The 14,344-nt window shown below is 42.2% G+C and overlaps 2 protein-coding genes across 3 annotated transcripts in view; both read left to right on the plus strand.

Moving 5' to 3' along the window:
* The window catches only part of LOC134225368 (neurobeachin-like protein 1), a 215,212-nt gene that overhangs the window by 147,746 nt on the left and 53,122 nt on the right, over positions 1–14,344 (plus strand). The gene's annotated exons all lie outside the window — the stretch shown is intronic.
* LOC134225376 (larval cuticle protein A2B-like) lies at positions 2,194–3,037 on the plus strand. The gene is made up of 3 exons (XM_062705392.1): positions 2,194–2,351; positions 2,425–2,659; positions 2,752–3,037. The coding sequence occupies exons 1-3, from the start codon at positions 2,337–2,339 to the stop codon at positions 2,901–2,903; spliced, it is 402 nt and encodes a 133-aa protein (XP_062561376.1). The 5' UTR covers positions 2,194–2,336; the 3' UTR covers positions 2,904–3,037.

The raw sequence follows: 14,344 nt of genomic DNA on the forward strand, positions 1-14,344 counted from the left end.
TCGGAAAGCCTTCTTTCCACCAGCAACGATAATGGTCTGCGACTCGTTACCTTTGCTGTTGCTAGATGTATATCAGTCAGCAGTACCTACTTCACACGTAAGAATATCCGCATACACCCTGGCAACAGATAGACCACGTGCTGATCGACGGACGACATTTCTCGGATGTTATAGATGTAAGGTTCTTCAGAGGCCCGAACATTGATTCGGATCACTATCTTGTAGTTGCAAAAACTCAGGCGCGACTTTCCAGCGTCACGAATTTACGAAACAACAGAACGATGCGTTTCAATATCCAACGCTTGTCAGTTGAAACAGTTGTTGAACAGTACCAGCAGAAGCTGGACGAGCGGATAGGAGATGCCACGGGATTGTGGGGAAATATCCACGAAGCTGTGACTACAACAGCGCATGAAGTGTTAGGCACTGCACAGCGACACCAACGAAATTGTTGGTTTGATGAGGAGTGCCAGCGAGTGACGTTCGAGAAAAATGTTGATAGGAGACGAATGCTAGTGGCTCGTACCCGTTACAACAGAGAGTTGTACTGCGTATCAAGGGCAAAAGAGAAACGAATCAACCGCAGGTAAAAAGGCAACACGAAGAGAGTGTGATAGCTGAAGCGCAGGAGAACATCGATAGAAACGATATGCGGAGGTTTAACGCAACTGTCAATGGGGCGCTGCATAAGACTGCGCCAGTGCCCGTTATGTGCAATGACCTAGAGGGGAATTTGCTGACAGACAAGACTATGGTGGCAGCCAGGAGGAAGGAGCACTTCGAAGATTTGTTGAACGGCGGAAATGAAAAAAAAAGACAGGAACACCGTCTTCGACCAGAGGTCGTACAGACTGAACACTTAACACCTAGCATGAGACAACGGACAGGACACATAACACCCAATGGACCAGTGGAGAGTTTTTCGATCACGAAAAGTGTTCTCCTTACCAGGGCGGGAATCGAACCCACACTCCATAGCACTTGCGCTTAGGCGATTGACGTCGCTAACCGCACGGCCACGAAGCCCACATGGAGGTGTATTAAGGAGCATGATGGACATAGTATGCGATGGTCAAGCTGTGGAACCACCAACGCTGGACGATGTAAAGAAGGCTCTAAACGAACTGAAAAACAGTAAAGCTGCTGGGAAGGACGAGATTCCGGTCGAGCGGTCCACCACATTATACAGAAAATATGGGAGGATGAAGAACTGTATGCCGCTTGGTTAGATGGCCTCATATGCCAAATCTAAAAGCAAGGGTACAGACTAGAGTGTGCCAATTACAGAGAGATCACACTTCTGAACTCGGCGTACAAAATCCTGTCGCGTATCCTGTTTAACAGACTGAGACCGCTTGAGGAGTCCTTCATCGGCGAATACCAGGCAGGTTTTCGTGAGGGCCGATCAACGACGAATCAGATGTTTAGCCTGCAGATGATCCTTGATAAATTCCGGGAGTACAACTTGCAGACTCACCATCTGTTCATTGATTTCAAAGCAGCGTACGATGCACTGAAAATAAATGAGCTGTGGCAGATAATGTCTGAACATGATTTTTCGAAACTTTGTCTCGCTAAAAATTGATCAATTTTCTGATACATCTTTTGCGTCCACATTTTTTCTAGAAAACAAATCGGTTCTTCAGAATGATCTCTCATTTTTTTTACAACTTTGTTATATACATAGCTTGCCCAATTTCAAACTTCCATGCAAAAAAACATTTCATCGAAAGAATTGAGTTTTGAATTTCAAAACATTCCGATTTCATTGTAACATTTTTCCTCGAAGAAGAAAACGAATATAAATTAGCAAAAATTTGGCTGTCTATTCTTGAGTGATGCGCGGTAGGTTCAAGGTTGTATTACAAATCAATGTTCCGTTGACTTAACATGTGGCGGCAGCCGATATGCAACTATGTCAATTGTATGCATTTCACGCCCACACCAATTTCTCTACAGGTGATAATTATGTAATACGTGTGCCCGAAAAATCATTATTGTGTTATTGTATGATTGACTAAAACGCAATTGATCGGCAGGACGGTTTATGCACTGAAGGTACACAACTTGAGCTTATATCTCACGTACCAAGTTATAATGTAGGTAGGCATTGCGTTTATTCAGCCGCCCTGGTTCGTCACCAATCATGTCCCGCTATTTTCGGACATACATTTCAATATAATTAAATAATTTGTGCTGCCTAGAGCGGGGTGGATATCATCAATCCCTTTATAAACTCGAACAATAATTCCATTGCTATCAAAGTAGTTTCAAACATCCAAGTGTAAATCAGTGCTTGTTATAGTTAAAGCAACAAAGTGTACCAAAAGAATAGAATGGCTGCCTTCAAGGTAACATCGTTAAATTACTTTGCTCTAAATAGTGTCGAGCAGAAGATTATAGTGCGTGTGGGTTTTGTTACAGATTGTGTTTGTTGCCGTGTGCCTGATTGGAGCTAGCAAGGCGAGTGTTCTACTGCCAGCTGCTCGATTCGCTGCTGCACCGGTGGCCGCCTTAGCGCCAGCAGTTCCAGCGGTTGCAGCAGTCAACACCAACTACGACCCGTTGCCACAGTATACTTACGCGTACAACGTTCAAGACGCTTTGACCGGTGACAACAAGAGCCAGCAAGAAACCAGAGATGGAGATGTTGTGAAGGGTAAAAGCTTTTGAAACGGCGCACAGTGTTGGAGCTTTTTTGCTCTCGATCGCAAACCTCCACTTAACGAAAACTTATGTTCTCTTTTAAAGGCTCTTACTCGCTGGTCGAACCTGACGGCACTGTGCGCACTGTGATCTACACTGCCGATCCAATCAACGGCTTCAACGCAATCGTCCAGCGCGGCCCATTGGTACACAAGGCGCTGGTGCCAGTAGCACCGGTAGCCAAGGTGTTCGGTTAAACTGTGTGTTAAACCGTCCTTTTTGTTGCATTGCTTACCTATAGAAACATAGACTGATGCTTACCAACCATCAATTATAGTGCTGTTACCTAAGTTGTTAGTAAATAAAATAATTATGTGTCCAATGTGAACAATGTGTTTTATAATTTCTCATTTATTACGATAATTTTATTGCTTCGAATATGTTCACCTACCTGGATACCGAATCTTATTATTATTATATTATCTTTATTAACGAGATTTTCGGCCCTCTACCGGTACCGGATCTGTTTTATTTTTTTACTCCTTTCTTTATTTGATAGCCAATCTGTGTTTCCTAACCGCTAAATATTGTTCCGTATTCTGGTATACTTTTGAATTTGTATTCCGTGAGGAGTGTCCTTAATGTGCTTACGCAAATCAGTCTTGCTATGTACTTGATTTTGTTAATGTGCCATTAAAGATTAAGTCGCGATATCAAGCAATCCAAATGCGAGAGCATTTTTCGGAAAATTTTTTAGGTCGTCCGCGTACAGCAGCTTATCCGATTCGATCAGTGAACACAAATCATTTATGAATAACACAAACAGGAGAGGCCCGAGGTGGCTACCTTGAGGAACACCAGAGGGAATACTTTTTTTTTAACTAATTTTATTTGCTAATTATCTAATACATGCATTCATCTCTTAGACTCCGTGTTTTCTTAACACTATCATCCTTATTTGCTATGTTATATTTTTAGTTATAATTAATACATTTCAATTGCCTCTGGCAGTTAGAATTTTTCCTCTGGTTGAATTGAACCATGTAGGAATTACAATGTTTTCAACTTAAACTAATCTTAATCTATTTAATCTATGGGTACAAGGAGTTAATCGTTGCAATAGAAGATTGCAACGATTTTTGTCTAAAATTGGAAATTATTTTGTTGGACATTTGTTGCAATGTCTCAATATTAGAAATTCTATGAAGTTCATTGGTACTATACCACGGAGGCAACTTCAGAATCATTTTCAGAATTTTATTTTGAATCCTCTGAAGTGCCTTCTTTCTGGTATTGCAGCAACTAGTCCATATTGGCACAGCATACAACATGGCAGGTCTAAAATTTGTTTGTAAATCAAAAGTTTGTTCTTAAGGCAAAGTTTTGATTTTCTGTTTATAAGTGGATATAGACACTTAATATATTTGTTACATTTGGCTTGAAGGCCTTCAATGTGATTTTTAAAAGTTAATTTTTGATCTAGCAGAAGTCCTAAATATTTAGCTTCGCTAGACCAATTAATTGGAACCCCATTCATAGTGACAATATGTCTGCTAGAAGGTTTCAAATAAGAAGCTCTCGGCTTATGTGGGAAAATTATAAGCTGAGTTTTGGAAGCATTCGGGGAAATTTTCCATTTTTGCAAGTAAGTGGAGAAAATATCCAAACTTTTTTGCAATCTACTACAAATGACACGAAGGCTGAGAGACCTGTGTCATCTGCAAACAAAGATTTTTGACACCCTGGTGGTAAATCAGGTAAGTCAGAAGTAAAAATGTTATACAAAATGGGCCCCAGTATGCTGCCTTGGGGAACACCAGCTCTTACAGGTAATCTATCAGATTTAGAATTCTGATAGTTTACCTGCAGTGAGCGATCTGATAAATAATTTTGGAACAGTTTAATAATGTACAGAGGAAAATTAAAATTCATCAATTTTACAATCAAACCTTCATGCCAAACACTGTCAAATGCTTTCTCTATATCAAGAAGAGCAACTCCAGTCGAATATCCTTCAGAATTGTTGAGCCGAATTAAGTTCGTAACTCTTAATAACTGATGAGTGGTTGAATGCCCATGGCGAAAACCAAATTGCTCATCAGCAAAAATAGAATTGTCATTAATATGAACCATCATTCTATTTAAAATAATCTTTTCAAACAGTTGCTTATTGAAGAAAGCAAACTGATAGGGCGATAACTAGAAGCCTCAGCTGGATTTTTGTCCGGCTTCAAAATTGGAACAACTTTGGCGTTTTTCCATTTATCTGGGAAGTATGCCAATTGAAAACATTTGTTAAATAAATTAACCAAAAAGGATAAAGAGCTCTCAGGAAGTTTTTTGATAAGTATGTAGAAAATACCATCAGCACCCGGGGCTTTCATATTTTTAAATTTTCTAGTAATAGATCTCACTTCATCCAAATTAGTTCCCAACAAAGGGTCAAAAACATTCTCTTGGTTGAGAATGTCTTCGAAGCTCCGTGTAACCTGATCCTCAATTGGACTAGTGAGACCTAGACTAAAATTATGGGCACTCCCGAACTGCTGAGCAAGTTTTTGAGCCTTTTCGCCATTTGTTAATAAAATTTTATTTCCCTCTTTAAGCGCTGGAATTGGCTTTTGAGGTTTTTTTTAAGAATTTTCGTTAATTTCGGGTTTCGAACTGGGATCCAACTTCGAGACATTATTCTCAAAGTTGGTATTTCTCAGAATAGCGAAACGTTTTTTAATTTCATTTTGCAAATCTCGCCAAATAACTTTCAACGCGGGATCGCGAGTTCTTTGGTATTGCCTTCGCCTCACATTTTTAAGACGGATCAGTAGCTGAAGATCGTCGTCAATAATAATGGAGTTGAATTTAATTTCACATTTAGGAATTGCAATGCCTCTGGCTTCGACAATTAAATTTGTCAAAGATACGAGCGCATTGTCAATATCACTTTTGGTATCCAAAGGTATATTAACATCAAAATTCCTATCGATATATGTTTTATATAAATCCCAATCAGCTCTATGCTAATTAAAAGTAGAGCTGATTGGATTATAAATGGCTTCTTGTGAGATTTCAAATGTCACAGGAAGGTGATCAGAGTCAAAGTCAGCATGAGTTACCAATTGGCCACACAGCTGACTTGAATCCGTTAAAACTAAATCAATTGTAGAAGGATTTCGACTGGAAGAAAAACAAGTAGGGCCATTGGGATATTGAATAGTATAATATCCCGCAGAACAATCTTCAAATAAAATTTTGCCGTTGGAATTGCTTTGAGCATTATTCCATGAACTGTGTTTGGCATTGAAGTCACCAATTACGAAGAATTTTGATTTGTTGCGAGTCAGAATTTGAAGATCAGCTTTCAACAAATTCTTTTGCTGCCCATTGCATTGAAAAGGCAAATAGGCTGCAATGAAGTAAAATTGACCAAAATTTGTTTCAACAGAAACTCCCAAGGTTTCAAAAACTTTGGTTTCAAACGAAGAAAATAATTTATGTTTGATACGTCTATTAATGACAATGGCGACCCCACCACAGGCGCTGTCAAGACGATCATTTCTGTAGATAAAATAATTTGGATCTCTTTTAATGGAGAGTCCGGGCTTTAAATAAGTTTCTGTTATAATGGCAATATGCACATTATGAACTGTTAGGAAGTTGAATAATTCATCTTCCTTACCCTTTAGAGAGCGGGCATTCCAATTTAGAACTTTCACACAATTGTTTAGATCCATTAAAACGGAGTCCGATAACAATTTTTTGTGTGTACTTTATACCAACCTGAACAGCTTCTGGAATGGTATTTGCTTTGAACATTGCATCAATCATGTGATGCAATTGTTCAGTTAAAAAATCAAAATCGGAAGCAGTCATGCTACCTGAATCGGCAACATGACCATTATTTTCCGTTGGGACATGGGTATAAACCTCATTTTGAGAAGAGAAAAATTTGTCTACCAGCAGCGATGTTTGCATACGTAGGTACATTCGAAAAATTGGAATTTACTGAAGTGCTTGCTACCCGTTGACGAGCGGCAAAATTTGTTTGTGAATTGTGGTGGGTATGAATTGCTCGACCGGTAACTGGTTTCGAAATTTGAGCGTTTGAAAAATTTCTACCCGTCGAATCTGGGATCCGATTGGAATTTCCCGTCATCAATTTTGCACGGGAATTCAAAACTATTTTGCGTGAAGGGCATTCCCAGAAATTGGATTTATGATTGCCCCCACAATTTGCACATTTAAATTTATTGGAATCTTCTCTCACAGGACATGTGTCCTTGGCGTGAGAGGTTCCACCACAAATCATGCATTTAGCATCCATGTGACAATGTTTGGTTCCATGACCCCACTTTTGGCACTTACGACACTGGGTGGGGTTTTGGAAATTTCCCCCAGGCCTGCGGAAATGTTCCCATGTAACACGGACATGAGACATAATACAGGCCTTTTCCAAACTTTTCATATTATTTAGTTCACTTTTGTTAAAATGAACTAAATAAAATTCTTGAGAAATGCCCTTTTTGGGAAGTACCAGAGTGGGATTTCTTTTTCATCTTAATTACTTGGACTGGTGAAAATCCAAGTAATTGAGAAATTTCAATTTTAATCTCATCCAGTGATTTATCATCACTGGGGAGACCTTTCAAGACGACTTTGAACAATCGCTCAGTTTTGTCGTCGTATGTGAAGAATTTATGGCGCTTCTCAGTTAAATACTGAAGAAGACATTTTCGATCGTCAAAGGATCCCGGCAAAACGCGGCAGTCACCCTTCCTAGCAATCTGAAATGAAACCTAGATCTCCTGAAGGTTACTCAAAATCTCATTCCGGAAGCCAGAAAACTCGGCAACAGATACCACAATTGGCGGAATCCTTTGCTTTTCGCATGAATCGAATCACCTGGGCTAGAGGTATATTCGATTTGCTCAATTTCATCATTAATCAAATCGAACTGATTGCTCAGTTCGATTGGAGAAGAATTATTTCCGATATTAGAGTTAGAAGGAATATCTGAATTCTCCAGCTTCCTTCTATTTTTTCCGCGCTTAGGCAGGACGGTCTTGAAACCTTTTTTCTTTGAAGGAAGTGGAGAATTCAGAGACTCCCCCTTCCTCTTGTTTTTATTATTGCTCATGGCTGAGCGTGGAGACGTGACCTTCTAAGAGGTTTTTTCCCAGAACGGTGTCCCTGCAGGATTACCACCGCTTGTCGGAATTTTACTTCCGCAAACGGGTCCAACGTAAAACGAAGGCACGGGTCCTTGCAAAGATCGTAACGGGATCAGTGGGTACAAATAGCGCTAAGAAGCACCGTTGAAATCAAAATAGCTTCGGGTAGTATTAAAAACTTCCTTCCGCAAAGAGAGAAAGAACCGCACAGCACGAAAGCACGATGCGGTCTGCAGAGGGAACACTAAATCGCGCTGACTCATAGCCATTAACTTAAACAAATGAAAGCCGAGAAGTCAAGTATGATCGCAGCCAGGCGGTTGTTAAGTCCGGGAGTCCCATTTTCCGCAGCTTCGCGATCATCAGGTCATGCGGCACTTTATCGAAAGCCTTTGCAAGATCTATGTAAATCGCATCTACCTGGCGTTGCTTCTCCATCTTATTTCTTATCCTGGTTACGAAAAACATCAATTCTCCGCTTGACAAGGATCGGTTAAAGATAATTGATGCCGGCAGTGCAAGAGCTCCGGCGCATTGCTTCAAGAAAAGAGGTGATAAGCCGTCGGGACCTGGACCTTTGGTGGAGTCCAACTCAGAGAGCCGCTTACAAACTTCATCGACTGAGACAGTTATAATAGGCAGATTTATGCCATATTCGATTATTCTGTCAAGTACATCGTCAGCGATCGATGGTGAGGCGTGATTGTAAGCACTTTTGAAAAATTCTGCCAGCAGATTTGCAGATTCCTCGAGAGAGATTTAAAAACAATATTGAGGTATTGTATATCACGCGGCATGCCATTCGATTGTCTTCGCTTTTTAACATATGACCAGAAACTATTGGGGCTATTTTTGGCGTTTCGTTCTAAACCACTAATGTACTCATGGAGAGCACAGTATGTTCACGAATTACATTGTAGATGACTTCGTAGAATCTGCAAAGCGCATCATCCGCAGAACAATCACAAAGCAAGGAATTCTAGTCAACTCAGACATTCGTCTACAGATTGCATTTACATCATATTGTCGGAAGTCGAACTGCAGGTCCTCGAAGTCATCATCGGTAGGTGCTGGTGGCAGAAAGAAATTCAGCAATAACGGCTTATGATGTGCATCGGTTTTCAGAACAGGTGTGTGCGGCTCAATCACTTCCACTCGGTCCGGTACGTTAACAATCGAGGAACCGTGACTTTTGATTAAGAATATGCGACACTTGAAAGAGGTTAGAAGCAAGATTCAGAAGAAGCATTGGTTGGCAAGTATGAGGCAATATCTGTGTCGTAGCGCACGTCAGATGCGGCAAGTTAAAGTCGCCGAGTAGAACTAAGATATCGTTACTAGAGGTTATGTTACACAGTTCGTTTACACAAGAGGAGTACTGCTTAGTGCTTCAGAACCCTACCATATATGGAACGTTACTAGGGGCTGGGTGTGGGTTGACAATGGTCAAGTTTAGCGTTATGTAATTTGCGAATGGGGGCCCTCCTTAGTCGTGCGGTAAGACGCGCGGCTACAAAGCAAGACCATGCTGAGGGTGGCTGGGTTCGATTCCCTGTGCCGAGCTAGGCAATTGGAAATTGTCTCGTTTTCCCTGGGCATAAAAGTATCATCGTGCTAGCCTCATGATATACGAATGCACAAATGGTAACTTGGCTTAGAAACCTCGCAGTTAATAACTGTGGACGTGCTTGTAACTATTGTATTTATTTGGCAGGCTCAGGCGTGTATAACACTTAACGGAGCCGAGACTCTTAATGATATTTACAATCGATATCATCTTATTATCAACTGTTAGTAAGGGAAAGGGACAAAGACCAAGATACTCGTGTCGACTCAAGGTTAGATTGCGTAATTTGGTGATGGACGGGGTTGGGATTAAGGTTTGAGGTATTTCAGCTGCTCATCCGGGTATTTGACGTCATGTCTGGTTTGGCGTAGCGTCGTGCTCGGGCTTTGGTTCTTCAGGGAGCATCTTCCGGATGGCCAGAGCTTCATGGTACACGAAACAATGAGGCAGAGACAAGAAAAAAACTGAGAAAGAAAAAATTGAAGTATTAAACTTTGATGTCAGACGAGCAAAGAAAGGCATAGATGGCCTGCAAATACACAACATCGCGATCTCGCAAAACACCTCTTAGTTCCCGGAAGGGTTGTTTACCTCGGGCCACAAGGGTATCCAATAGTTGTTCTCTTGAGGCGCCATTTTCCGTGCAATACCAAACTACGTGATCGATGTCAGCGTAACCGGCTCCACACCTACAAAGATTGCTATCGACCAGGTTAATTCTATAGAGATGTGCGTTTAGTGAATAGTGATTGGACATAAGCCTAGATATCGTGCGAATGAAGCCTCGGCTTAAGTCCTCACCTCTGAACCACGCTCGCGCAGAAACTTTAGGAACTATGGAAAATAGCCACCGTCCAAGTTCATTGTGTGACCAATATTCATTCATGAACAACAAAGACCCAACGATTGTGAGTATGAGCATGTCTTTGAATACAATTTAGCGAACTATGAAAATATTCGAGGTAGGTTAAGTAGTGTAAACTGGCAAATAGTTTTAAGAAATGAAGAAAATGTCGAAGCATCTGTTAACACTTTTTACAGATTATTATCTGACATAATCTCACAAGAAACTCCACTAAAACGAAAACGACGTCATAACAACCCAATTTGGTATAACCGGCAAATCAAGAATTTAAGAAATCGCAAGCAAAAAGCACACAAAATTTACAAAAGTCATAACAGTAATGAAAATTTAGTATATTACTTGGACGTATGCGATCAATTGAATTACGCTATCAGTAACGCATTGGAAGATTACAATTCAAAAACTGAGAGCGAAATAAAGTCCTGTCCAAAGAACTTCTTTAATTACGTAAAAACAAAACTGAAATCTAATAACTTTCCATCAATTATGCATCTTGACGAAAACGCGGGGGATAGCTCGGAGAAGAACTGTAACCTTTTTGCAGATTTTTTTCAGGAAACCTATTCTACATTTTCTGAAAATGATCATGACCGCGACTATATTGCATTTTTTCCAGACTTTTCAAATGATATTGGAGTGAATCAACTTCATGTCCATGACATTTTGCAGGCCCTACGTAATTTAGATGCTTCGAAAGGTCCTGGTCCTGATGGAATCCCTCCTATATTTATGAAAACCCTAGCAGTGGAACCAACCACTCCATTATTTTGGCTATTTAATATGTCACTAGAATCAGGAAAATTCCCAAATATATGGAAAAACTCATTTTTGATACCCATTTTCAAATCTGGAAAAAAATCAGACATACGAAATTATCGTGGAATAGCCATTATCTCTAGCATTCCAAAACTTTTTGAGGAGGCCATAGTAAACGAAAAATTATTCAAACAAGTAAAAAACCGAATAACAGACGCACAGCATGGCTTCTGTAAAGGGCGTTCAAGTTTAACTAATCTTCTTGAATTTGTTGACTATAACCTGAATGCAATGGATAAAGGAAACCATGTAGAAGCTCTTTATACTGACTTCAGTAAAGCATTTGATCGCATAGATATACCCATGCTTCTATTCAAATTGAAAAAAACTGGAATTGAGCCGGGACTACTCAAATGGCTTGAATCCTACTTAACTGATCGCCAATTGATTATAAAATTTAACAACAATAGATCAAAACCCATTCAAGCCACTTCCGGTGTCTCTCTCATTTGGGGCCTCTATTATTCATAATATATGTAATTGACATTTCCTTCATTCTTGACAAACTTAAAGTGTTAATCTATGCAGATGACATGAAGCTCTTTTTGGAAATAGGGAATAAAAATGACCTCAACATTTCAGAACGAAATATGCACATTCTACGAATGGTGCAATAAAAGCCTATTGCAACTGAATGTAAAAAAATGTAACCTTATATCATTCAGCAGAAAAAGAACAGCATCAAATCTCTCAATTACATTAGGAAACCAGGTTGTAGACAAATGCGATAGAGTTAGGGATTTAGGAATTATCTTGGACTCCAAACTAACGTTCATCGACCATTATTATTTATTCAGACTAAGGCCGAAGTGGCCTGTGCGGTATATAAGAGTCTTCTCCATTCGGCTCGGTCCATGGCTACACGTCGCCAACCACGCAGTCTACGGAGGGTCCGCAAGTCATCTTCCACCTGATCGATCCACCTTGCCCGCTGCGCACCTCGCCTTCTTGTGCCCGTCGGATCGTTGTCGAGAACCATTTTCACCGGGTTACTGTCCGACATTCTGGCTACGTGCCCGGCCCATCGCAGTCGTCCGATTTTCGCGGTGTGAACGATGGATGGTTCTCCCAACAGCTGATGCAATTCGTGGTTCATTCGCCTCCTCTACGTACCGTCCGCCATCTGCACCCCACCATAGATGGTACGCAGCACTTTTCTTTCGAAAACTCCAAGTGCGCGTAGGTCCTCCACGAGCATCGTCCAGGTCTCGTGTCCGTAGAGGACTACCGGTCTAATTAGCGTTTTGTAGATTGTCAGTTTGGTACGGCGGCGAACTCTATTCGATCGGAGCGTCTTGCGGAGTCCAAAGTACGTACGATTTCCAGCCACTATGCGTCTCCGAATTTCTCTGCTGGTGTCATTTTCGGCAGTCACCAGTGAGCCCAAGTACACAAATTCTTCTACCACCTCGATTTCGTCACCACCGATGCAAACTCGCGGTGGGTGGCTCACATTGTCTTCTCTTGAACCTCTTCCTATCATGTACTTCGTCTTCGACGTGTTGATGACTAGTCCGATCCGCTTAGCTTCAGTCTGATGTAGGCTTCCTCCATCTTCTCAAAGTTACGTGCCATAATATCTATGTCGTCAGCGAAACCAAATAGCTGGACGGACTTATTGAAAATTGTACCACTCGTGTTAATCCCTGCTCTTCGTATTACACCTTCCAAAGCGATGTTGAATAGCAAACACGAAAGACCATCACCTTGCCGTAACCCTCTGCGGGTTTCGAAGGGACTCGAGAATGCCCTGACACTCGAACTACGCACATCACCCGATCCATCGTCACTTTGATCAACCGTGTCAGTTTATCCGGAAAACCGTGTTCGTGCATTAGCTGCCATAGCTGGTCCCGATCGATTGTATCATATGCGGCTTTGAAGTCGATGAATAGATGATGTGTGGGCACGTTGTATTCGCGGCATTTCTGCAGTACTTGGCGAATGGCAAACACCTGGTCCGTGGTGGAGCGTTCGCCCATAAAACCCGCCTGGTACTGCCCCACGAACTCCCTTGCAGTTGGTGCTAGTCGACGGCATAAAATTTGGGAGAGTACCTTGTAGGCGGCGTTCAGCAATGTGATTGCGCGGTAGTTGCTACAATCCAGCTTATCGCCATTTTTGTAGATGGGACACACGACACCTTCCATCCACTCCTGCGGCAAAACTTCCTCCTCCCAAATCTTGGTAATGACCCAGTGCAGCGCTCTAGCCAGTGCCTCACCACCGTGTTTAAATAGCTCTCCTGGTAGTTGGTCAACCCCAGGGGCTTTGTTGTTCTTGAGCCGGCCAATCTCCTCCTGGATTTCCTGGAGATCCGGAGCCGGTAGAATTATGTCCTGCGCGCGTTCTCCCGGGTCCATCACCATACCGCCATCTTCGTCTGCCACATCGCCATTCAGGTGTTCTTCGTAGTGCTGCCGCCACCTTTGGATCACCTCACGCTCGTTCGTAAGAAGGTTCCCGTTTATGTCCTTACACATATCGGGCTGTGGCACGTGGCCCTTACGTGAACGGTTCAACTTCTCATAGAACTTTCGTGCGTTATTAGCGCGGTACAGTTCCTCCGTCTCTTCACGGTCTCGATCTTCCTGCTGGCGCTTTTTCCTCCGGAAAATCGAGTTTTGTCTGTTCCGCGCCCGTTTGTATCGTGCCTCGTTCGCCCTCGTGCGGTGTTGCAGCAATCTCGCCCATGCTGCATTCTTCTCCTCAACTAACTGCTCACATTCGCCGTCATACCAGTCGTTTCTCTGATCCGGAGCCACCGTGCCTAGTGCAGCGGTTGTGGTGCTTCCAATAAATTACAACGGATCGAATATCTCTCCAGCCATCTTCAAGAGATGCTGCGCCTAGCTGCTCTTCCGTAGGGAGTGCCACTTCCAGCTGCTGCGCGTAGTCTTGGGCTAGTCTACCGTCTAGTAGCCGCCCAATGTTAAGCCGCGGCGGACGACTCCGACGCGTGTTGTACACCGTCGAGAGTTTTGAGCGCAGACATACTGCGACGAGGTAGTGGTCGGATTCAATATTCGCACTGCGGTAAGTGCGTACGTTCGTGATGTCGGAGAAGAATTTACCGTCGATTAGAACGTGGTCGATTTGGTTTTCCGTTACTTGATTAGGTGATTTCCATGTGGCCTTGTGGATATTCTTGCGGGGGAAGAAAGTGCTTCGGACTACCATTCCGCGGGAGGCTGCAAAGTTTATGCATCGTTGGCCGTTGTCGTTCGATGCGGTATGCAGACTATCCGGTCCGTTGACCGGTCTATACATTTCCTCCTTTCC

This window comes from Armigeres subalbatus, chromosome 3, assembly GCF_024139115.2.
Source record: "Armigeres subalbatus isolate Guangzhou_Male chromosome 3, GZ_Asu_2, whole genome shotgun sequence".
NCBI lineage: Eukaryota > Metazoa > Arthropoda > Insecta > Diptera > Culicidae > Armigeres > Armigeres subalbatus.